Here is a 25,675-nt window from a genome sequence, read left to right on the forward strand (position 1 = left end):
GGGACCTCTAGAGATCATCTAGTCCAACCCCCCTGCACACGCAGGGACACCTAGAGCACGTGGCACAGGACTGCATCCAAGCGGGTTTTGAAGATCTCCAGAGAAGGAGACTCCACAACCTCTCTGGGCAGCCTGTTCCAGTGCTCTGTCACCCTCACTGTTAAGAAATTTTTCCTTAAGTTCCTATGGAATTTTTGATGTTTCAGTTTCCGGCCATTTCCTCTAGTCCTGTCAGTGGCCACCACTGAAAAGAGACCATCCCCGTCCTCTGCACTCCCTCCCTTGAGGTATTTATATACACTGATTAGATCCCCTCTCAGCCTTCTCTTCTCCAGGCTGAACAGGCCCAGCTCCCTCAGCCTCTCCTCACAGGGCCGATGTTCCAGGCCCCTGATCATCCTTGTGGCCCTGCGCTGGACTCTCTCCAGCAGCTCCACATCCCTCTTGTACTGTGGAGCCCAGAACTGGACACAATACTCCAGATGCGGCCTCACCAGGGCTGAATAGAGGGGCAGGATCACCTCCCTCGACCTGCTAGAGACGCTCTTCTTAATGCAGCCCAGGATCCCATTGGCCTTCTTGGCCACGAGAGCACACTGCTGCCTCATGGTCAACTTATCATCCACCATGACACCCAGGTCTTTCTCCGCAGAGCTGCTCTCCAGAAGGTCGGTCCCCAGCCTGTACTGGTGTCTGGGGTTATTCCTCCCCAGGTGCAGGACCTTGCACTTGGCCTTGTTGAATTGCATGAGGTTTTTCACCACCCAGTTGTCCAGTCTGTCCAGGTCCCTCTGGATGGCAGCACAGCCCTCTGGGGTATCGGCTACTCCTCCCAGTTTCGTGTCATCAGCAAACTTGCTGAGGGAGCACTGTGTGCCTTCATCCAGGTCATTGATGAATAAATTGAACAGGACTGGACCAAGGACTGACCCCTGGGGGACCCCGCTAGCTACAGGTCTCCAACTAGACTCTGCACCGCTGATCACCACTCTCTGAGCTCTGCCATCCAGCCAGTTCCTAATCCACCTCACTGTGCACTCATCTATCCCACACTTCCGGAGCTTGCCCAGGAGGATGTTGTGAGGGACGGTGTCAAAAGCCTTGGTGAAGTCGAGATAGACGACATCCACCGCTCTCCCCTCGTCTATCCAGCCGGTCATTTCATCATAGAAGGCTATCAGGTTAGTCAGGCAAGATTTCCCCTTGGTGAATCCATGCTGACTACTCTTGAGCACCTTCTTGTCCTCCATGTGCCTGGAGACAACGGACAGTATGAGCCGTTCCATCACTTTTCCGGGGACGGAGGTGAGGCTGACTGGCCTGTAGTTGCCTGGGTCCTCCTTCTTGCCTTTTTTGAAGACTGGCGTGACATTGGCCTTCTTCCAGTCTTCCGGCACCTCCCCCGTTCTCCAGGATCTTTCAAAGATGATGGAGAGCGGCTTAGCTATGGCATCTGCCAGCTCCCGTAGCACTCTGGGGTGCATCCCATCAGGGCCCATGGTTTTGTGGGTATCAAGGTTCCTTAGGTGCTCTCTGACCCAATCTTCCTCTACCCAGGGCAAGTCTTCCTCTCCACCAGCTTCTTCTCTTGTCCCTAGGGCCTGGGGCTCTAAAGGGCTGCCCTTGGTAAACACCGAAGCTAAGAAGGCATTGAGCAACTCTGCTTTTTCTGTGTTATTTGTAACCAAGGTGCCCATCCCGTCCTCCAGCGGACCCACGTTCTCCCTGATCTTCCTTTTGCTGTTAATGTATTTGAAGAATTTTTTTTTGTTATTTTTAACGTCCCTTGCCAGCTTACCTTCCAGACGTGCCTTAGCTTTCCTTGTCGCATCTCTGCACTCCCTGACTACGTTCCTGTATTTCTCCCAGGGGGCCTGTCCTTTTTTCCACCTTTTGTATACCACTGCCTTCTGCTTGAGCATTGCCACAAGCTCCCGGCTCATCCACACAGGTCTCCTGCCCCCTCTGCCTCCCTTCCTGCACACAGGGATGCACTGTTGCTGGGTGTGGAGGAAGTGCTGCTTGAAAACTAACCAGCTCTCTTGGGCCCCCCTTCCTTCTAGAGCTCTAGCCCATGGAATTCTACCGAGGAGGCCTCTGAAGAGGCTAAAGTTGGCCCTCCTGAAGTCCATCGTCGCAAGGCTACTTACAGCCCTGCCTCCTGCTCGTTGAATCCTGAACTCCACCAAAACACTGTTAAATTGCTGGGAAGGAATTGCAGAAAAAATAAGACTGCTTCGTTGAATAGAAATGCAGTAATAATTTAATCATGAAAGTGCACGTTGCTTTCAGAACCAATTTTTGATTTTACAGTAAAGGACTCCAGAGTTTAAGGTTTTGGGGGAAGGGTGGAACGAAAGCTCTTATGCAGGCCCTGATGCAACTAAAAAGCCAAACATGTTTACTTCAATGAAGAAGAGATAACTTTTCTTTTTAGATGAACTTACAAATACTTGTTTTTGTTTTCAGATAAAAATAAGAACAACAAGTGCAGAAATTTCAGATCTTGAGAATACAGAGGAACACCAGTCAGTGGACATTCGTACATTAGTAAGATTGGATTTTAAAATTCTTTCTAATAAGGATCTGAAATTATCTATTTTCAGGCTGGCAGTATTTTTGAATAGGAAATATGCAAATGCTGTATGTACAGTAACAACTGGGATAAAAGTTATATAAATAGTGAAAAGTGTTTTATTTTAATGAAGTGTCTGCAATTATGGTAAGAGGGTGTGTGTGTGTTGTGTTTATTTGGTTTTGGGTTCTTTTTTTCTCTCTCTTGTGCCTCATTAGCTCCCCATGCCAATTCTACCATTATCTAATCTGGGATCCATGAGAGATAAAGTTACCAACAATTCTCTAGATTTTTTTTTGTTTTCTAGCTTTTGGTGTTGATACAATCTTGCAGCCTCAATATTTCATCTTTCTCTGTGGACCCAGTTATTTCAAGTTATTTAGAGTATGTGTACAGATTCGATAAGCTCCTCAAGGATTCCTTGTTCCAAATAATCTACCTCTATTGGTTTAGAATAATGCATGTTCTCTTTGTCCATTTAGTGGAATTGGAAATATTCTACTACCTTTCTGTTGGAGAGTATCTCATTGTCTTCTGCAGCTCCAAAAAGTTATTGGCTGCACAATTCTTCAACAGAAAAGCTTCTACTATTGCTGGCTGATAATGGTCTTGTGCAGCTGTTAGCTTTATATATATAGTTTTCCTTATTCCTATCATGGATCTTTGATATCTTTCTCAATTTTCTGCACTTTCTCACCAATACTGTGTACTAATTGCTGTTCTTGGCCATTTTTCATTACTAGTTTAATTTCATTGCCTTGAGTATGAAAAAGTATCTTACCAATACAAGTTTTCACTCTCATCTTCTTCTCTCCCCTGCTCTGCTTAGGAATGTCGTACTTGTCTAGCAAACAGGGATGGGCAACTTATATTCAATATAAAGAGAATATAGGAAAAGTCTATATTGTCACAGATCCAAAGGTTACCTTTCTCATGGCTTAGAAAATCACTATATTGAAATATTATAATAGCCAAATCTAAGCAAAATCCTAATCACTGAAGTCTTTCATCACATCTCCAAAATTAAATCCAATTAATTTTCAGGCAGATAATTAGGACATTACCTTTTTGTTTTGCGATTTGATTTAGCGATCTCCACCAGGCTCTGTCAAACTGTACTGCCGGGCTTTATGAGTAATTTTATTGATTTTTTGTATTCTTACTAGAGAATTTGTTGCAATATATGTAATAGATTACTACTGGAAGTGATACTAAGAATTTGTGCACAGTGATATGCAGATCTTTATCATTTTAATATATTTTGACAGGAAGATGAAGCTGAAGAAAACAGGAATAGAATGGAAGTTGTAAAGCAGGAAATGATGCAACAAAGTAGAGAGATGGAAAATCAGAAGGATATTTTACAGGAAGCTGAAAAAAGACTTGAAGAAATGAAAGAAAAAATTCACCAAGTAGAAGAAATTGCTGGTCCAGTTAAGGTAGCAATGACTTTATTTTGTATTTTTTTCTTCATTTGCTTTGTGTAGTCAGAGAGATAGTGTTAGAAGGAGGCAGGAGAAAGGTGTGTTCCTTCCTGATGCACTTAAGGCATGAAAAAAGGAAATAGGCCAGTCTGGCCAGGGCACATCAGTAAGCAAAACTGGAAATGCTTGGAAGTTGATTGTAATAGCTGCTACTGTTAGGCTGAAAGCAAGTTTAATTTCTTCTTAAGTATCATGAGTTGGAAAGTGGCTTTTTATTATTATTTATTTATTTATGATTCCTTCTGATAAGATCTTAGTAAAATTATGTATAAGTGGCCATTTTCAAAATGGTGCATGAAGTTAAATGTATTTGGGGTTATATATATTCTCATTCTCGCTCTCCGTATGTATGTGCAAATTTAAACTGTAGATTGGTATGTAGTCAGCCTAATTAAAAAACGTAAAAGTAAACAGAGGAAGGAAGCAGGTAAGGAAAATAACTGATAAATGTACGATAATAGTATTGAAGATGTTCTCTTTCCTTCCAACATTCTTTTTAAAAAGAATAGATGTATTCAGGCTATTAGCACGTTATTGCTAGATAGTAAGGGGACTAAACAGAGTGAAAGGTGACTGTTAAATTCCTGAAATGGTGTTTCAGATTAGATGTTCTTCTACACAGTTCTTTAACAAGCTGTTCATGTGTATGTGGCTTAAAGGTGTGATTGGACTGATGAGAGTATCTGTTGTTGGCAAGAGTGGTGGGTTTGTTTTGTTATATAGTAAATTTTATAATTGTAGTAGGCCCTCTGTTTTCTTATAGAAACATTCTGACTGGAATGCGGTGTAAAAAAATAAATGTAGTTTTCAGAGTTTTACAAGAAATGCTATCTTTTTTGAAGATTAAAACATAATACTCCAAGATATGGTATACAATCATTATCAATTCAGTTTTGGGAAGCAGTATAAACATGTAGTGTTTTCATGTTAGGAACAGGTAAAACTTTTCAGTCCATTGCTGTTAAAGCACTGGACCTCAGAAGAAATGATCATGCTGGACACAGAGTTAGATGGTGTTAAATACAGCATAAATACCATTGGAATCTACCACAAACATTCCACACTTTTTAAAACTATTCCAAACAGGATGAATTAAACCAAGCTGACTCCGAAGTAGAAAACAGCAAACGCCGTTTCGAGCACTACGAAGGAAAACAGAAGGAACACTTGGCTTGTATAAAAAGACATAAAGAATTACTAGCTAACAAAGAAAAAGAATTAGAGGTAGTATATTTTTGTTTGTTTCTTTCTTTGGCAATTGAAATCAGGTCATCTGTATCCTTTTAGTATTTAGGTACTTGGTTGTTCTGTTGAATGACATATAGACCATAGTAATGCTCAGGTTTTTGGCTTGGTCAAAGCCATTCATGCATAAATCAAAAGTGACTTTGTATGTATGTCAAGGCTTCTTCTTGTCAGGCATATCACCTTTTAGTCTTTACCTGTAACTTCGGTATTTGGGGTTATCTAGCTGGGACTTCTGGATTTATAGATTGCAAAGATTAGAATGACTTCGAATACAATTTTTATGATCAAATGGCATAAATTTAATAGCGCTTTGGATTTCACGTGGAAAGGTTTTTTCTTCTTTTGTAAAGATCTCATACCTTGATCTTTCAGAGATTTATCTAATCAAGCTTTATTAACTAACTCTGAAGTGAAGCTCAGAGAGTTTTGAGACTTAGGTGCTATTGAAACATGGTGAATTTTTCCCCTGATTTATCTACATTAGATAAGTAATGGTGAATACATTAGAGTTCTCAGATGAATACAGCACTTGTCACTGAAATAACTACCTACTTCTAACTGTTTTTAGTTAAAAAAAAAAAAAGGAAAGGAAAGGAAAAAAAACAGTAATTTTGCTGTAAGGAATGATCCACAAAGAACAAAATAAAGACATTGTTCTTGCTTGGAAAACTTGATTTTTTTGAATAGTGGAAAAAAAAAAACCCCAAACTTATCTTTGAAACTATAACAATTTACTGAATTTCAAACTTCAGGAAAAAATAGCACAAGCAAGGCAAATATACCCAGAGCGCCTTGAAGTTGGCAGAACTGTTAAGAGTCTTGATGCAGAAATGAATCGCTTGAGAGAGAGGATAAACTCAGAAAAAGATCGTCATGGAAACAGAGAAGAAATTATTCAGTGAGTAATTTTGAATTTATGCATAGTTCAGGTATGACAGGTATTCAAAGAATAGTTTTCTTATTGGATCATGATGATATGATTTTTAATATTTCAACTATATGTGACACTGTAGAAATGTGCTGTTCTGACTGCTTATGCAAACAATGCTGAGCAGGCTGGTGGGTGTTGAACTGCCTTGTAATGATTTCCAGGTGGTCCCTGCACTGTGGTGTTAGCAGTTATCAACTGCTCTTGATTTTTATCTGCACCCCAGTGATAACCAGGTAGTGTGACTGGACCCCAGGTGGATCCATTGAGAGCATTCTGGGATCCATTGGACGTTAGTTGCACTTCTAGACTGAAAAACTGATAGAGAAGTTAAACAGCTGAGTGTTTGATTGCAGTGTGTTTTAAGAAGTTACTTCTTGGATACTCTTAAACATGAGCAGCTTAATTGTTAGTTCTCTTTGGAACATTTTATTTTATAAGAAGGAAAAGTAGAAGTAAAACTTATTTTTGACCTCTTTTCATTTGTGGTTAACCTTAACCTGTCAGAATGCTTCTAGCTTCAAAACAAAACTTTCATCTAAATGAAGATTTTTGGCTACTGGGATAGTTTTCAGTAGTTAAAACAATTGCTGTTTTTTATGTATGTTGATAATAGACTTTCTGTTGATTAAAACAGGCAATTTTTTGATGCAAAGGAAAAATTTGAAGATGCTAACAGTAAAGTAAAAAATTTAAAGAAATTTATTAAGCTACTGGAAGAAATAATGACACATAGATTTAAAATTTATTGGCAGTTCTTAAGGTGAGTCAATTTTACTGTAACTTCAGTTGTCAAATAACACGTATAGAAGTAAGTGTTTTCTTACTTCTATAAGTATATATAAGAATATATACCTTATATATATATAAGTATGTGTATATATATATATATATATATAAAAATATAAGAATTTTATAAGAATATAAAAATACAGTTGTTTCCAGGACCTCTTGTGAGCAATATCAGCAAAATAAACTGTTAGGTTTCTATACTTCATGTGCTAAATTTAATTCATATGATATAAACATGCTGGATAGCAGCATATTATTTTGCCTTTTCTAAGGCAACTAAATTGATTTCATATAATGAAAGGTGTGCTAGAATCTACTTCATTGGAAGCGATATAGAAAACTCATCGCCGAAGTCTTCAGTAGAGCTTCATAAAATAAGATCTGTTCTACACATGTTATGTTTATAACATAAATAATTATTCATGGCTAGGCTTCGCGAACGAAGAGATGGGAAGGGCTTTACCCTTCTTTACTGCAAGCACGCTGATGGCAAAACATAAATAATTAAATCATTGAATTTTGACAGCTCTTTAGGTTTACTTGCAGAGGTACCTGGTTCTTTGTTGGCTTCCAATCCTGGCCTCACTCTTGCCTTGCTTAGCTGTCTAACCTTATTCTGCTCCCAAATCCACTACTATAATGTCTGTTGAGTTAGCACAGCCTGAACTGACAGTTGCAAAAATAATGTCATCATTTGAAGCTCCAGTCTTCCACACCAGGAGGGTCTCAACTATCGTGTTTTAATTGAAGATAGTTCTGCTTCAATGTTTCAATACTTTATTTGGACAGCAAAATGTCACCACCAAACTGATGCTGAAATAATCTGCGTGTCTGTTTATAATTGAGTCTAATTAACCACAGTATCCTCATATAATTTCATAGTGGGCCAGACACTACTTTCCTTTGCCCTGTGATGAAAAGTTTTAAGATCTTTATTCACATTCTGCAATTTGGCAGCTTCCCCTTGTGAAATTTCTGCTTTAATAAGAATACACCCCTTCTTTCTTCTTGTGTCTTACATCTGTCAACAAAGATTGCTTTTGGTGGTTTGCTTTTAAGAGGTAGGCCCTGTAGTGTTTTGTAAAGGTGAGATCATTCCCTGGCCTCATGCCACGTTCTTCTCAGAGGTCTAAAGGTGGATTTGTTCTGAGCATCGGAGAAATGAAGCTATAGTTCTTGTAACAATAAACCTTTCCGCAAGGGTCTTTGGATGTAATCCAGCTGTTATGTTTTACAAGTCATGAAACTGTTCCTTACAAGATTCTGGGATCTCACCTGCTTGTATGAAGAGTGTCTGTGCTGGATCTCACTTGAAATACTCAAATCCTTGTTACTGGTTGGTGCTAGCCTTATTTTTCCTCTTAAATGTCTCCAAAAGTTAGGGTTCTGCTTCAAGTTAAGTATCTTTTATAGCTAGCTGCATTGTGTAGTCACCTTGAGAGATTAGGTTAATTTGCTGTTTTAAAATGCGATTAATTTCCTTCTCTTCACTGGCTACCGAGGGAGTATGGGTGATGCTCTCAGATTTGAACACTCTGTTTGCTATAAAGCCAGTGCTAGGTGGGAGGAATAACTCAGAATAATTACCATGCAGCATCTGCAGTGTCAGTTGTGTTGCCTTTTGAACGCTGCACCAAGTTGTGACTGATGTATGCAGTCCTGCCCCTTTACCATTCTCCTCGGGAGAAGTTGAGGACCCCGGTGTGGGCTCTGCTTTTTACGCTTCTCGGTCTGGGGCTTAAAGGGGTGTAGGTGGGTTCTCCTGACTACTGTTCTCTTAGAAATTCATTCTGTACAGTGCAGATGCAGAAATAGTGGTGGGTAAAATTTCCCTGCAGAATCAGGCGGTTGCCTTTGGGTGTCTATATGTACATGTCTGTGGGCCCACTAGGTTGTTAAGCTCTCATTAGTCTGAGGTTGATACTGGTTGTAATGGGTGGGCTGATTTGCTGTCTGCTTGTAGATCTCCATTGACTGCAGTGGTTGCTTACGCAATTGTTTTGTCTATGGACATCTAGTTTGTAACTTTCCATCTGAAACTGAAAACTGGGGCATAAATTTGAGTTTGAATCCCACTCTAATATGTCTTAACTATAATTCTTTCTTGAGGGAACTGCGATGTGTTGTCTATTGGGCAATCATATACTAGAATGGGGGATGGAGAGATGAAAGGTGTGAGAAAGGAATATTCAAAACTTTAATTGCTGTAGTCTAACAGAGTTCATAAATTTCTCACTATTCTGTGCAGTAAGAACACAGATAGGAAGGCGGAAGTCAAATCTTGTCATTTTTTGTCCAAGCTATGGAATGGAGTGTAAAAAGAATCCTGTTAACTTAAGGAGAGGCTTTGAGAAATTAGTCTTCACGGAGAAATACCAAACACGCACTTCTGAGTTTCTTATTTTGTTATCTTCTGTGATTCTCTTAGTACGTTGGGTTTCTAATGTTAATTCTTCCATAGCATAATTGATTTGGGGAAGTATTACTGTTGGCATAGTGATTAGTTTTTAAGATTACAATGTGGAAATGCTGATAAAAATCTGCTGTCACTTATTTGCATGTTTTGAAACTCACTGACCTAATATTTATTTGCATAATTTAACTGATTTAAGGCTCCTTTCTTTACGATGCAAGCTCTACTTTGACCATTTATTACGTATTCGAGCTTATTGTGGAAAAATAGTTTTTGATCACAAGAATGAGACGCTTTCAATCACAGTAAGTTAATTTTATACTCAATTATCATTTTATATATTTTTATATATATATGTATTAGTTTGTAATAGTCTCCTGTCAATTCACATTGAGCATGACTACTAAAAGTTTAGGGCTCTTAAGTTGTAATTTTGAGATAAACTAAAATTTATTAGGTAAAACTTTAGATATTTCTTCAGATAAAATAATGAATTCAATTTATGTTAACACCAGTGATGTAGAATTCAAGAATTCCAAGCATAAATCTGAATCCTACAAGATTCTTGGCCTTTACTGCATTGATAAGTTTCACATTTGGTATCTGTAGGTTTCATCTTAGTATTTTGCATCTCCTTGAATCATACTCTGGAATTTCTAGAATTCCAAAGATAGCATCTTCATGCTAACATTTCTCTTCATTCTTGGGGCATTTGCATTTGTATTTTAGAAATTAATGCATGCTAAAGATGGAATGATAACATAAATATTGTTTGACAGAGTGCTAAATAAATAGGTAAAGTATACATGCCGAAACAAACAGAAAAAAACGCACAACTCCAGCTCAGTTCACAAGTCTGGTCATTACCTGGTGCTGTCTGTCTAATATAGTTAAGTGTTTTATGTGGAATAGCTGATATCACACAAGAAATCTAAATTTAGTCAAAGAAAGTAAATTGAATGGGGAGGGGAAAGAAAGTTTGCAAAATAATCTTCTTAGTTTAAATGTAAGGTAATTGAAGGGTCAAACTTAAATTTCATGTTGAAGTGCCACAAGGTGTCGTCGTAATCCATAGAACAGAGGACTATTTGCAACAGTTAATTTATCCTTCCAGAGAAACTGTTTCTTTTAAAATAGCAGGGCGAGTCAATTACCTACTATTCTGATATAGTTGATAACAATTGGCATTTTATAATAATATAACAATTCTGTCTGACAGTTGTTAAACACTGTCTAATAGTTATTAAAAATAGAGAATTGACTAAGAAGATACTAGCTGAATCATTTGTTTAATATGTTCTATTTGCTTTGTAGTGAGGGGAAAAATTATACTGATTCTGGAAATACGTTTTTAAAAGGTTGGGAGTCGTTCCATTTTGGTGTCATTTCAGTTACATACCACTGAAATACATAAGCTTGCTCTCAAGTGATCTGTGTCTATACATATATAATGTGTTTTCAGTTAAAAATAGGATTCTGGTAATAGATCTTAAAAAGTGGTTTCAAAAATCACTCTATTTTATTTCCAGGTCCAGCCTGGAGAGGGAGACAAAGCTTCCCTGAATGATGTGAGATCTTTGTCGGGAGGTGAACGCTCCTTCTCAACAGTTTGTTTCGTTCTCTCTCTGTGGTCCATTACTGAATCTCCTTTCAGATGCTTAGATGAATTTGATGTCTATATGGTACACTTTAACTTGCATTACATTTCTCATTCTGATTTATATGAATTAGTGATTATTTGAATTTAAAATATATTATTTAAAAATAAAATTTTTATTATAAAACATTATTTTTTCTGACATAAATCAATGACACAATCATAGAATCTACAGAACAAACTTCCAAATCTTAAGTCTTTTTTTTTTTCAGTTGCAAAAAATAAAAAGTGGGGTTAAGGTGGATACTCAGAGTTGTAGGTCCTGCAGAGATTGTAGCTTCCAGACTCTTGCAGGCTAGTAGTTCATTATTTTGTGATGTTCCAAATCTACTGAGCATTTATCAGCAGCTTGTAAATATAGGTTATGAAATGAAGGAACTGTTATTCATAAAAGGTAAAACATTATCATGTTCAGTGAAGTGTCCTAGTGCTAAAGTTATCAATGTAGTTTGTCTTTCCCTTCCTGTGCTGTAGGTTCACCAATGCGACCGTAATTCTGTAGCAACTTAGGCTGTAGCCCTGGAGACCCACCACAAGAGGACTCCAGCAGTGTATTTGCAACAGGGATGCGGAGTTTCATGCGTAGGGGTGCATAACAGTGTATGGAAGCAGAGCTTTCTTTAACTTCTGCTAATAACAGTATCCCATTTATAAGTGTTAATACTGTCTTATATGTTTGTCTCTATTTTTTAAGCTACAAAATATTTTAGGTTTTATACAACCCTTCAATGCTTTCATGTAAAATTGAGGCAGGATCTTACATGCAAAACTTTACTAAAATACAGCTCATCCCAGTATGCTAATTAAGCAAAGAAACTACATAGGTTTGCTAGAGTTGGTAGGACAAAAAGACTGGTGTAGGAGTGTGTGACTCTTCAGATGGAAGCTGCATATCTACTGATAGGAATTTATCCCTAAACTTCCAGTCTCAATAATTCCTAGACTGTAGCTTGTAGCCTTTTGAATTTAACCCTAGTATTCCCCTGGCATAGTTTTTACAAGATTTCTCTTTGGCAAAATTTTACTGTATGTGAATTAATTTTGGCAGTTTTAAGATATTTATAATTAGCCTTTTTCTCAGGTAATTGTTTGACCATACCATTGTTAAGTCAGTAAAGTGCACAGTCAGTTTTGTCTAACTGATAAATCCTCTCTCTTTAGGACATGGTTAACAGAAGAATTGCAATGGACATGATGCTCAAGGTGGCTGACTCTCAGCGTCATCGACAGTTCATTTTGCTCACACCACAAAGTATGAGGTAATGATGTATTATGTTTCCTCGTACAAGAAGTACAGGGAAGATGTGCTGCAAGGAATATAATTGGGGGGAAAAAAAAAAAGTAAATGTGAGGAGAAAGAATTTTTGCTATTTGTAGCGGTATAAAATCAACAACCAAGAAGTTGATCTGATTCTAGAATTAAATAGCAGTTTTGTCTCAGTATGGTAATTTAGTGGGATGTAAGTCAGATTGTCATCTTTAGTGAATCTGCTTTCTGAGGTTTTTAACTGTTTAAAGTTGGCTCCAGAAGCTTTTAGTATGGTAACTTCTAGAGCCATCTTCCCCATTCCCTTCCCCAAATTGTCAATCTTTTTCATTATTTTTTTCCTTTGACATTATTGAACTTCTCAGTGGTTTGTTATTTGAGTAGACTTTCTTTTTAACTCGTCTAGAAGCTGGTAGCTTACGCCTTGACTCCTTGTTTGATCAAGTAGTTGGCAGCTCTTAAACTTCCATACGATTCCTTGGTAAAATCATGCTCAGCTATGGGAACAGCCCCTGTCAAACTGTATGTGTCCGACTGTTCTCTCTAGCCAGTCTTGCAGACGCACACACACACACACACACACACACCACTCACGAGCTTTCTTCTGTCAGCTGACTACTCAGGGAGTGTTGAAGCAGTCTTTAAAATGTAGCTCATCTTATGTAACTGTCTTGTCTTGCTAAACTCTAAAGAAGTAGAAGAGTGTGTTATGTAAGTGGAAATACTTTTGGATACGTTTCTGAAATTCTATTGAATAGAGATGCAGGCATTTCCTGAATAGTAACTGCTTAAATGTTAAAGTATAATTTGGTTTTGTTACAACCTGTTACCGTTTACCTGCTCAGTAATAATATGCAAATGAGGCCATGGAAGCAAAAGCAGGAAGGCAGTCTCAGTGAAAGTGCTGTTGGGGAAATCCACAGCAAAGCTCTAACCTAAGACCCTGTATGTTTAGTAACTATGTTCATGTGTATGATGGTTATGCACTGTACAAAGTATGCCCTAGCTCAGGGTCTATAAGGCAGATATGAACCATATTTGCTATTTCACTTGGAGTTTCACTTCCAAGTGCCCTTTCCATAACTTTGGAAGTCTGACTGCTTGACTTGAGTTACATGATAGAAATCAATTACTGTCTTTACTTCAAGTTTGGACTTAAGTCATACTATGGTATGGATCAGTGAAGCCAGAGCTTCACTCCATGCTACTGTTTAAAGCTGTCAAAGAAAAAAGATGCAATTATGTAAAGACAAATATGTAATGGAAAGAAATACTGAAATTTGTGTAAAGGAAACACTATTTAAATGATTCATACTTTATTTCCAGTTCTCTACCTACAAGTACGCTTATTCGAATCCTCCGACTGCAAGACCCTGAAAGAGGCCAGACAACACTGAAATTCCAAAATAGGAATCAAGAGGAGGAAGATCAATAAGTATATCTGTGTATGAATGTAATAGTGTTGAGGATTGTTACAGTATAAATGTGTAATGATGTATACAAGGTGATTAATTCCTGTTGCTGGGTAGGAGGACCTTTTGTTAGATACCTTCAGGAAAAGAAAAGGTTCTTGTATTTTTTACAACTACTGTATGTGTTTGTACAGACCAAGGACTTAAGCGGTGTGTAAATTTAATACACCTTTTTGATGATGAGAAATCCTAAATGTTCAGCTGATTGATATTTTTAACTACCAATTATTAGATCTCTTAAATGTTCTGTTTTTTTTCTTGAAAATGAAATATATTTTGTATAACTATGAAGTAATATTTTAATAAACTCTGAGAACTGACACTTGTAGTAATGCTTTAGTGTCTCTACACACTTAAAGATTGGTCTTAAGATAATTTTGCCTTCCTAACTCTTGCTTTATTTGTTCAGCATATGCTCATTAATACATGCAGTAAATGTATTTTCATTTTTCTAGTGGAACCACAGCTGTTGAACATAATTTATTACTTACAGTGTATATTTTTGTAATTAGAAAAAAGAAGATTCATTTGCAATATATTCTCCGGGTAGGGAAAAAATATCTTTATTTCTAAAGGGTTTATACAGAAGACTGTGTGTTTTTGGACATAAGCTTACAAAACCCAGAAAATTGTGGGTTTTTTTTCTTTTTTTTAATAAGATTGCTAACTTCAATTAAACCTAGTTCTTATACAATCTGGATTTGCAGATATAGGTTAGATCTGTAGATATTCATCACATTATAACAAACTAAAGTGACAAAGTCCTTATTGGAGTAGATTCAATATACTAGAATGAATTACAATAGATTTTTGAGAAATTACACACTACCTGATTTACAGCATTGAAGACTTTCTGATCTGAGACTAACCTCTACAGTAAACGCAGTTAAAATAAGTGACCTCGCTTTATTAAAAAGTGCAAACATTTATCAGGATTGGAAGGAGAAAGAAAAAGTAGGACTTGCAAATTGTTCCGTATTAACTTTCTTCTCTCCTGTTCTTCTCCCTCCAGGAACTTGAAATTGTTGAGAGCTCTTCAAAAACAATCAATTGAAAGTTCAGCCATTAGGCATACATTTCTTGACATTACAGGGTCACAAGAACAAATAAGACTTTTTCAGAGAGCAGTTCTACACTTTCCACAGCTATTTATCAGATAGCAATTCCTCAATAAAATTTCTTTCCAGTTCATTCTAAACTGACTTGATAGCTTATTTTAAAAAAAAGAATTTTTTTTTAAGCCACTGTGTGGCGATGTGTTATTTTTGTTTAGCTTTTCCTCAAGCATCTATTAAGCTTATAGATGTTTCTAAGATACAGAAGTTGATGAAGAATTGGAAGAAGGCTTCTAACTCATGTGCATTGCCAGAGAACAGGAGGCAACAGCCATAAAGTGAACTGGGGAGGTTCAGAATGGGTAAAGGCAAGAGAGGCAGAAGAGTCCACAATGAAGGCCGCAGGTATTAGAACAGGTTGCCCAGGGGTTGTAGAATCTGTGTCCTTGGAGGTTTCAGGGTCTGAATTTAGAATTGTTCCTACTTTGAGCAGGAAATTGAACTACAGGGCTCCAGAAATCCCAACCAAACTAGATGATCGTGTAGTCCCATCACTTTGTGAAGTACACACTGGAGAAACTTGCAACCTTTTTAGGATTATGTGAAACACTGGGAGCAGAGGAAGAACACCCAATCTGCAAACTTGGTAAAACTTGGTAAAACTGAATTGCAAAATTTGATTTAGCTTATTCTTCAGGGTCCTATTACATGATCTTCAACCACATTTTAATTTTGGCTAAATAATCTGGTGAAACTAGAATATATTTCAGAACATCTTACATAATGAATCACATAGTATTTGTTCCTCCTAATTTTGTTCATTATCTGAGAGAATAAAGCAAGAGTGCAGGGGAGAGAAGTATTTATCTTCACTGGTACTTTTATAGATAGTTGTGTGGAGAAGATAGTTCAACGAAAAATACTGCTTTCCTATGGGAATAACAGTTCAACTTTCTCAGCTTTCTACATACTGCTGTAAAAAGTCTTTCATGAAATGGTGGAGCAGTTAATGGTGCTTTTTCTGATCTTTAGTTCAAACCCTATGATGTATTTATTCTAATTTATCAGTGTACTTAATGAAAATGTGTGCCTGACTGTGATTATTATAAGCAACTGCTTTCATGGTAGAAGATAACTTCTGAATAAACAATTATTGAAACAGTTGCTTGGATACACTCATTTTTGCAGTGATTCTACTAAGGTCTCAAAGCTGGCTTGTTCTCGGTGCTTTAGGTAAGGAGCTTCTTTATACCAGCTACCTGGACGGTTGTGATCATGACATTACACCTGTGACCATTTGAGCTGTTGGACATGTTGGATGGCAATGGATGCTTAATGCTCCATTAAAGTAAATAGAGCCTATCCATAAACATTAAGTGCTATCCTTAAGAAAGTTGCCTGTTCAGCATAAGTAAAATTTTGGTAAAAAGAGAGATTGAAATCTTTTTTTTCTTTCCTTTCCTTCCTTTCCCCACAGCTAGCATGCTGAAGATAAGAAATAAGAATTAAGGGGAAAAAACAAATATTATAAACTTGTATTTCTTTAAAAAATATTTTCTCTCCCTCTTTTGGTAGCGACTGGCAAAATGTGTAAAACAGCTTCACTTTTAGATTTGAGAATATGGAGAGTGACACGTCTAGCTGGTGGAACTCCCTAATTTCTTCGTAAGACAAAGAAAAAATACCAACATGCAATTTTAAGATATTTGTTTTTGGACTTTGTTTTGTAATCCTGCTTGCAAATGACTTTTTTTAGGAAACCTGCTACAGGAGGTTCTTTTATCTGCACTTTTTGCAGTCTGCTCGATCTCAAGGTTTTCCCAAGGCTGCACAGAGCTTCTGTTTGCCAGTGCATACAGCAGAACTCTATGGATGTGCTGCACAGAGTGGAGGAGGAGGAAGGTGGTTCTCTCGACTTTCCCTTCTCGATACTCCTAGTTTAGGGTTAATTTGTCTCTCAATAATGTCTTTTTTACACCCTGTCTGCTCATACTAAAATGCGATAGTTTAATATCATACAGTGAGAGCAAAGGCTCACTTAAGGAGAGAAAAACATTAAGATGACCAGGCTTAGACCAAGCAAATAAATTGTATTTGACCTACAACTATCTTAGAAAGTTATCTGAGCACAGCTATAGCAGGAATACTGTTAAACCTTAGCATCAACATCGTTGAGGATAAAGAGCTGCTCTGTTGCCAAATATAAGTAGTATAATTTTTGCTTTTGTATTTATGACTTTCCACTGAGTGTATTTAGGGCTTTCTAATGAGTGAATGTAGAGAAATTTCTTTATGCTTTCATAAAAAATACATTTTTCCCAATAGTAAAATGACATAACTGTAAGAGTTTTTTTTTTTCCTTGCTTCCTCTTCCTCCTCCCGCCATCCCTTCCCCGCCATTACCCTGCTGAAGACATGAAATAAGAATTAGGGGAAAAGGTCAAATATTATAAATTTATTTTGGGACAGATATATATTGCAACCTCTGTGGAAGCTTTTGAAAATTCAGGCAAAGATCAATACACTTTCAATAAAACCTTTAAACTTCCAATAAAACAATATTTTGAACATTATATATATATTTATATATACTTTTAATTAAAGGGAGCATTTTAGCAGGGTTTGTTTATACTGCATTCCTCTGACATAGCTCTTTCCAGATTGAAGGGATGCAAATGAGGTAAGAATTAAGGCAAACCTAAAAGGCATGCAAATGAAGTACATTTATCTCCACTGACAATACAAGCACGTGTGTGGATCAGACTAAAGAACCGAGGGCTGCTTCCCCTCTGTCTGTCCAGTACTACTTTACAGCAGGATGGTGACATGGTTCATAATAAACAGCTAACATTACCATGGGAATTCAGTGTCACTAACATTACTCAGTCTAGAAGACACAGAGCTAGCATCAGTAAAACATGAACAATAAATAATATAATTCACGGCAGCACAGGACTGCTGCACAGGCTTCAGAGGAATGGGGTTGTTATGAAATGACATTGCACACATCACGTTGTGGCAGTTTATTTTTTTATAATATATACTTTTAAAATTCTTTAGCAAATGACATTCTCATGCACACAAGTGTTTCAAACACAAGAAGCAAGTCCATTTATAGGTAGTCCAAGCAAATTCGTGTGTGTGTGTGGAGATAGCTGCAAACCGAATGGAACATTTAAACTTCTGTGCAGTCTATGACGCCTTGTACACAAGCTCATTTCTGAATGTCACACTGCAGGAGTAATACGATGGAGGGGTCACTCTTTGCAGCTTCTTTGAATTCATCCAGCGTGATCTGGTCATCTTTGTTCTTATCCATCTTGCTGAAAATCTTGTCTACCCGCTGCTCGGGTGTCAGGCCATCCTCGTTCATTTTCATCATTATTACGGTGCCCACCATTTTGTAGATGGCCTTGGGAGAGAAGCCAAATAGAAGATCATGAAAGATAACTCTTAGATTTAATCAGTGTATTGATGTGATCAAATGCTGGAATCAAAATTCAACAGTCAAGTGAGTGCCAGGTTCCCTATGGATTTTTTTCTTTTGCAATCTCCTATCTGTTCACTTAAAATAAGTAGGAATAAGGGTTTTGCACCTTTTTTTTTTTTTCCCTTCAAATACAGGCTTTTTAAAATTGTTGTACTTTGCATATGGGAATGAATTTCTATTGTGATCTGTGTTTTGGATCAAGTGTTTATTTAGAATTGAGTCACCCCATTGAAAGATTTTACATAAATTCTGGATAATCAGCTTTAAAAGGCATCTCTTTTCAGAAGCTTTCTGTGTGCACATGTGACAAAATCTGGTATTAACCACTGGGGCTAGTATCCAACAGATGACTGATGCAAACTTTATTCTTTAACTGTACTATGGCAATCTTAAATCTTAGTGCCCATCTGCAGGAGCTCACTTAAAAAGCAAGTGGGTTGTTTGTCACTGTAAATTTCTGCAATCATTTGAAGTTAATCTCCAATAAGGCTGCGTGCAACTTGAGCTACAAAACAGTAATTTCATGGGCAGTAAGTGATGTTCAGATAGGCTGTGTAAATCCTTTGCTGCACTGTTCTTACGGTTAATCTGTTCATCAGAAAACATTGACTCTTTGATATTTAAAAGCTTATAGGGGCACGTGATCTTTGCAATTCTCAGATTATGGATCTGTTGCAATGGTGTTTGCTTGTATTGCTTAGGCAAGAGTCACTGAATCTCTGTGTTGCAACTGTTTAACGACACAGCGCACAGCCTCTTGTATGTTTAAAAGCTTTAAGTATACATGAACAAGCAATCAACTTATTTTTTTCCTCCGGAAAAAGCTAATACGTGTTGGTTTTGAGTGTCATATTGACCTCACCTCTATAATTTCCAGCATTTCCACTCTTGTAATTTTACCATCGCCATCCAAGTCGTACATGTTGAAGGCCCAGTTTAGTTTTTGCTCAAAACTGCCTCTTGAGGTGATGGAGAGGGCACAAATGAACTCTCTGAAGTCGATGGTTCCATCTCCGTTCTTGTCGAAGGTTCGGAAGGCGTGCTGGGCAAACTTGGAAGCATCTCCATAGGGAAAGAACTGCAAGACAAAACAATACACCAAGCCATGGGCAGTGTTAGGAGGGAAGCTGTGCACCTGCCTGCCAAATACTGACGTGAGGCTGAGTTTTGTGTCAACTGAAAATACACAATTTAATATTTAGCAACAATTGAAATGCAGTAACTGTATTAAACATTATTTCCATTGAAGTGACTCATTTTAGAGTAAGCACTCTTATAGATATATTTAATGCTAAAAGTATATTCTCAACAAAACTAACTGAATGAGATGAACCTTAAACTGAAGGTAGGTATAAATGAGAGATTCGACAACAGTGGTACATAACAACAATAAATATGGTATAGAACTTGGAATTGCATTTCATGTTTTCACAGCAACTTTCAGAGGAAATTTGTTGTATTGAAAAAGCTTTTATGTTTCAGTCGAAAATTCAATTGGTTGGTATAAACTCAATCCCATGATTAGATTATGACATTTTAAGAGATGAGCAAAGCTCCCCCTAGCCCAGGCATCATCCTGGGCTTCTTTTGCACTCCCTTTCATGGTCTGTTCTCTTTGAAGCAAGTCATTTCTGACACCCAACAAACGGGGGTGACCAAATTATGCTCAGTGCTATACAGGGTGCTGAAAACACTGCTTGGAATAGTCCAGGGCCCTGAAGAAAATGCATGGGGGCTAGAGCCTAACTTGGGATCTTCTGGTCTCCCCTACCCTGCATTTTGAGCTACTTTGAAGTGGGTGCCTGAAAAGAGAAACAGTTAAACTGTTTTTATATGCTGCCTTACATTCTATGAAACACAGCAACCGATTTAAGAGTATTTTTTTCTGCCCTTAATTGCTGCAGCCAAATGGCCATGTGGGCCTTATGTTAGATAACTGTTTATTAAAAGAAAATGAAACCCTCATCCCATGAAAAATCGGGAATGTACGTTCTCTTTTGTCAATGTACAGAATACAAGTACATAAGATGAAAACTAAGATTCAACTAAAGAACACAGGTTTGTGCAGTTTGTCCTTATACAGTAAAACGCCCTTCAGGGATTAAAGGTACTCTTCCCTAGATGATGCTCTTTTCTTGTCTGTGACTCCTGATTCTTATTTTTATCTCAGGACAACTATAACAGAAAAAGAAAACATTGTCAACATTTGTTTAAAAAGCTATTTGAAAGCTTCCATTGTCTGGTTTTGAAATGATTCATAAATAAGAAATGGACTAAAAATAAAACCAATTACAGGGCAGAAGAGGCCAGCTCTGGTAAAACATTATTTTATGATCAAAACATAGTAAGGTTAGGAAGGCATAAAGGCCTGTTTTCCATAAAGGCACTGACTGGTTCCTGCTTCAAAACTAGTTCAAGCCAAGTGAAAACAGAAGATGGTGATCACTGGAAGAGAAACACCCATTTTTCATCATTATGGAATACAATGGTGATTTAACCCAACTTGTCTGGTGCTCTGGCATGGCTTGAGTGGGTGCTTCAAAAACAATCACTGGGCAATTCAGCACGTTCTTCATCCTCCTCTGGAAATCATAGCCCAGGCGCTCAGCTTACATATTAAAGTAACCAGGTCCCTTCTGCACCATGGTACCAATGACACAGTGATGCAATGGCACATGCTTGCTGTACACATCAGCACTGGATCCTGCCTTTCCTCTCTTGTCAAAGCAACCAAGGCAAACTCTACCTGTCTGGGCTTTTTTATAGACACTTGCCTGGGCAGTCAGTTCCACAAGTGTCTATTTCTTTGTTCCTGCCCGTCTACTCTCATCTCTTTCCTAGGCTGTGCTTTTTCTCACTGACTAGATTAAGAAATCACTTAGCAGACAATTACAGGTGTGTGAAGGAGGTGTTATCTCTACAAGTACCTGGCAACTACAGAAGGATTAAGGGGAAAGAACATCCTCCTTATTTTGCTACCAAACACGGGGAGGAAAAAAAAAAAAAGATGTCTTAAAGAGTCCTGCCATCCAGAATGTTTCTTGCAGCTCTTTCTGCCTATCTTGGGCTTTTTCAAAGTTAATGGATTAAGACTATTAAGCAAACAGCTTTAACAAGATGTATGTAATTTAAATCTCAGAGAACAGATCAAACATCTGGAGTGCTTAGCTGCAGAGTTGTGAGATCTCCGCTACCTTCAAAGAGATGTTGGCCTTGGACAACTTTATATCACTACTCAGATCACCTTTCGGAGAAGGTTATTAAAAAACCCACATAAACTTGAAGACTAAAGCATTAACCAATACCAAAGCAACACCCAAAGCAACGCTCCAAATTCTCCAGGAACAGCAGTCCAAAAATAAACGGTCTCTCCTTGAGACTTGGTGGAGTGGAGTTTTCAGGCCTTATACACAAGCCTGAAAGATCTTCTATTAATTAGACATCATTTCACAAAGTCTGAGAGAATTTTCTGCTAAAAGGGGACCTCTCTTATAAGATGGGGAAAATTACATTATTGTACGCAAATCTGAACACTGCCTATATCTACCCAGGTGGCCCTTTGGTGATACTAACTGGAGGTAAAGCTGCCTGAATGGGTTTCAGGTGATACATGAATATTGTCCCAGGGTTGGAGAAGACAGAAGCAGCAGTTTCAGATTGTCCTCAGAACTGAAATGACGTATTACCGTTGTAAGTAGGTAAAATTTGTACTTTGAGAATCAGAAAATTTAGCTTCTGGAAGAAGCTCAGGGCAAGATTCCTTTTTGTAAAAAAAATCAAATTTGAACCCAGCCACTGCAGTGCTGGTCAAACCATCATACAGATGATCAGCAATGAGAAGCCTTTGGAAGTGCAGTTGGTCAGGAGCTGCAGTAGCTCTGCAGCCTTCTGTGGAGGGACAGAATTGCAGAGTTCAGGTTTATCATTAGCTTTGTATGTCAGTGTTACCATTTAATGCTCAATCAGATAAACACTCTCCCATTCTGCAGAGACACAGCTTTAACTCTATTTGAAACTACAGTATATGAATGCTATGGATATTTCCATCATGAGACAAAGCTCCAGCAGTATTTTGGTCCCTGAGGGTGATGTTTGTAATGATTCCAGAGCTGGTGGTTGCTCTTCATGAGGACAAAGCCCTGGGTTCCTGCCAGTATTTTCAAGTGCGAACACAGAAACCATGAAACAGGAAAGATTACTTTTTAATTCCTTCCTCTAGAGAAAATGTAACAACAGATCTGTACTATTCTGTTTCATGCAATAAGGCAGAATACCCGGAAGAGATTTACAAGCTCAGATTGGTCCCATCCTTAGGGAAGGTCATGCCTGCTGTGGCTACAGGGTCGCCTCCGCCTGCCAGCAACTTTTTGTGTAAAATTGAAAACTATTTTAACAAGAGCATAACCAAAGAAGCACAAGAAGATGCTGCAGAAAAAGCAAAGTCCCCTTTCATAAACTGTACAATACAGCACCTTTGTCCCTTTGGAAGAGATTTAACTACCTTGAGAATACACAGCTCAGGGGCAGGCATCAGGACAGATACACCTTTAGAACAGATAAAGACTAATTTTAAAGACTTCTGGAGAATGCATGAATCAAGAATTGATAAGACACAATCTACCACTCTTATTCATGTTGAATCTCACCTTATTCTCCAGAGTAATTTAAGTGAACGGCTGTGTCCTCCTCCATGCCCCTGCCTAGAGCAGAAGGACTTGGCACAGAGTATCCCTCCAAGGGCAAGAAGAATGACAAGGGCAGCAGCAGCAAGTGTGGGGTGGGAATACCACAGGAGCGCCATGGCATTGGTATGGGGCATTACCTATCAGCCCATGGAGAGAGATGGAGAGACTTCTCCAAAGAGCAATCTGAAGCAGTCAAATTAGGTTTCTGCTCTGAATCACACTTCAGAGAAACTTCTCTCTTGACTGAGTGCAGAGTCTGCGCAAGGATCATTAAGTTAAGCTATTTTCATTGAAAAGTCTTTCCAAGTCTTTCCAAGTAGGAAAGTTTCTAGGCCTTATCATAATTACCAAACTTTTCCTAGCTAGGCCTTTTCCTAGCTATCTTCTCTAAACATTTGGTTGAGCAAGCTTGCCTACAAAACAGGTTTTCCAAAATAGCAGTAGAAGGAAAATACAATGTATTTCTCCTGTTTAAAGGTCTCAGCTAGTATGTGCAAACTTTGGACTCACTTCCCTCCACTGTCTCAGAGGAACTGAATTGGCAGTTCAGGAGGAGGCTCTGTCTATGGCACATTATGGATCAGGGAATTAGGACTTTCTGGATGGGGAAGCACTTGCATGAACTAATATTAAGGAGATTAGAAAGAAAGTAAACTTTTTTTTAAAAAAAAAAAAACAAATTAGTACCTCATGAACTCATTTAAAAGACATAAGATTTTGGATTTTAGCCTTCCCCAGTAAATATATTTAAAAACCTGCTTTCAATCAGGTAGTCCCTCCCACCTGTATTGTATATGCAGTGATATTAAATCAATACATATCAGTACCCGTGCCTTTGCAAATACTCTTCTTACCTCAGTTGGCTTTGAACTGGATCTATGGTAGTGCTCGATTTGAAAGCATTTCCTTGCCATTTTTTTCAGTTCTGTCAAAGGTTTTCCTCAGTAGTGTTTCTCAACTACAGACTCCCCAAGGCATTTAGACAATCAAGGCAAAACCCAAGAAGGGACAGGAGTGACAAGGGGTACTGAGCCATCTCCTACGTAGCCAATGCTCAGGTCTTCCAGCACCCTAAAGCAATCCATGTTTGCTGAGGATTTCCAAGGGCTTTCCTCAAACAACGCTGTTAATTTTAGCTGCATTGCTGGAAAATGCCAGTTCAGAAATCAAATTTATTTTACCTTCTTCTTATTTCTACCTTTACTAAGCACAAAACAGGGTCTGATTTACTCTCCCTGATCTCCCATTCAACATCTGAATGTTTATTACCTTCTCCAGCTTTATCATATATGTATCAGCACATTTCACACTCCAAATATATAAATCTCTGCTAGATATTTGAGACAAATAAGGCAATTTTCTGGATGAATTCTACCCTTTTTACAGTGCTTCACATACACAAAATGTCCAGTGCTCACCCAGCAGACAAAGGCAGGGTCTGTGTGTGCAGTACCACAATGTGGTACCATGGGTCTGCATGGGTGCTACCAACCAAACTCCTTCCAAGGCTTACAGCCATGCTCTTCTTCGCAGTCAGCCAAAAAGAAGAGTCTGATTATGTTTTGCTGAGTATCATGGAGGAGATTACCCTTTAGGATTACAAGGGATCAGTACGCATGAATCTGAGTTTCAGGCTGACAGGATTTGGACCTGAACCTTTCAACACTGACACAATTCATCGCTATTGCTGCACAGCACAGAGCAGCAAGGTATTTTCTACAGCAAAGCGCATCATAGAAAGAGACATCAGAAATAAAATATTGATTCCAGTGCAGGAAAGATTAAAAAAACAAAAAGAAATGGATCTCATGGGTCTCAGAAAAGGACATGAGGAGAACAAAATATTGTCAGAAAAAATCTTTTTAAGATGAGAATTTAGGAAAGGCTGAAAAAAAATGTTTCTTGTGACTGACTTCACAGGTGTCCTTATAAACAGTATATTTCCATATCCCAGAGCATATCCCTAATTCCATATCCCTAAATGACTTCTCAGATCCAGGCTCCAGTTCTCCCTGTGTAAATTGGCAATATGTTCCCACCTGAGAGGCACACTGCTAGGATAAACACAATAAAAGATTGCCACTATTTCAGATACTGTAGCAGTGGGAGTCATATAACTAGCAAGAACTGGTGAGAATTGCCCAAACTCATAGATGTTTACTACTTATGTTTCTATTCAGTAGCTTTAATGCTGTGAATGTGTATGCATGCACAGGCACATGGGAGGCTTTTAAACAGCTGTTAGTCCTTTCACAGAGAGAAGAAATACTTTAAAGAGCCAAAAAATCTAAATTCTCCCCTTCAGTGGGAAAATTCACAACTTGTACAGGTGGAAACAGTCTCAGAGATGTGTCTATGTCTTTCCCAGACCTCCAAAGACAGGAATTAGTTCTCACATTATTATTGCAATTGGCATAAATCACCCTGTTCTGAAGACATTTGAAGAAGTTTTGAGTCACTTCAGAAATACTTGGTCAAAGCATTTGAAGAGGATATGTGCAAGAATTCAGCAGGTGACCTTGGATCATCAATACCACTTCCTCGTAATGTGAGAGATAAGGTTAGGCTAAGAGATCACAGAACAGGCACATGGCACCAAAAAAACTTGA

The 25,675-nt window shown here is 38.1% G+C and overlaps 2 protein-coding genes across 4 annotated transcripts in view; one reads left to right on the forward strand and one right to left on the reverse strand.

The window, feature by feature from the left end:
- The window catches only part of SMC6 (structural maintenance of chromosomes 6), a 30,458-nt gene extending 16,216 nt beyond the window's left edge, over positions 1-14,242 (forward strand). For 2 of the 3 annotated variants that reach the window (XM_010214695.2, XM_088534407.1), the window contains 9 exons: positions 2,470-2,550; positions 3,844-4,014; positions 5,146-5,283; positions 6,060-6,205; positions 6,873-6,998; positions 9,640-9,745; positions 10,970-11,122; positions 12,259-12,356; positions 13,691-14,242. In XM_010214695.2, coding sequence (XP_010212997.2) covers positions 2,470-2,550; positions 3,844-4,014; positions 5,146-5,283; positions 6,060-6,205; positions 6,873-6,998; positions 9,640-9,745; positions 10,970-11,122; positions 12,259-12,356; positions 13,691-13,799 — 1,128 coding nt within the window. In that variant the 3' untranslated portion in view covers positions 13,800-14,242. Of the gene's footprint in view, positions 1-2,469; positions 2,551-3,843; positions 4,015-5,145; positions 5,284-6,059; positions 6,206-6,872; positions 6,999-9,639; positions 9,746-10,969; positions 11,123-12,258; positions 12,357-13,690 lie in introns of those variants that run through there. The other variant, XM_088534408.1, reaches the window with a different exon arrangement.
- Positions 14,243-17,326: 3,084 nt separating this feature from the next.
- Positions 17,327-25,675, reverse strand: part of VSNL1 (visinin like 1) — an 81,716-nt gene continuing 73,367 nt past the window's right edge. Inside the window, exons 3-4 of the mRNA XM_088534412.1 lie at positions 19,244-19,459; positions 17,327-18,303 (exon numbers count right to left, since the gene is read on the reverse strand). Coding sequence (XP_088390538.1) covers positions 18,106-18,303; positions 19,244-19,459 — 414 coding nt within the window. The 3' untranslated portion in view covers positions 17,327-18,105. The remainder of the gene's footprint in view (positions 18,304-19,243; positions 19,460-25,675) is intronic.

This window comes from Tinamus guttatus, unplaced genomic scaffold (assembly GCF_059628265.1).
Source record: "Tinamus guttatus ecotype Peru unplaced genomic scaffold, ASM5962826v1 Tinamus_guttatus_pri_ptg000555l, whole genome shotgun sequence".
NCBI classification, from domain to species: domain Eukaryota; kingdom Metazoa; phylum Chordata; class Aves; order Tinamiformes; family Tinamidae; genus Tinamus; species Tinamus guttatus.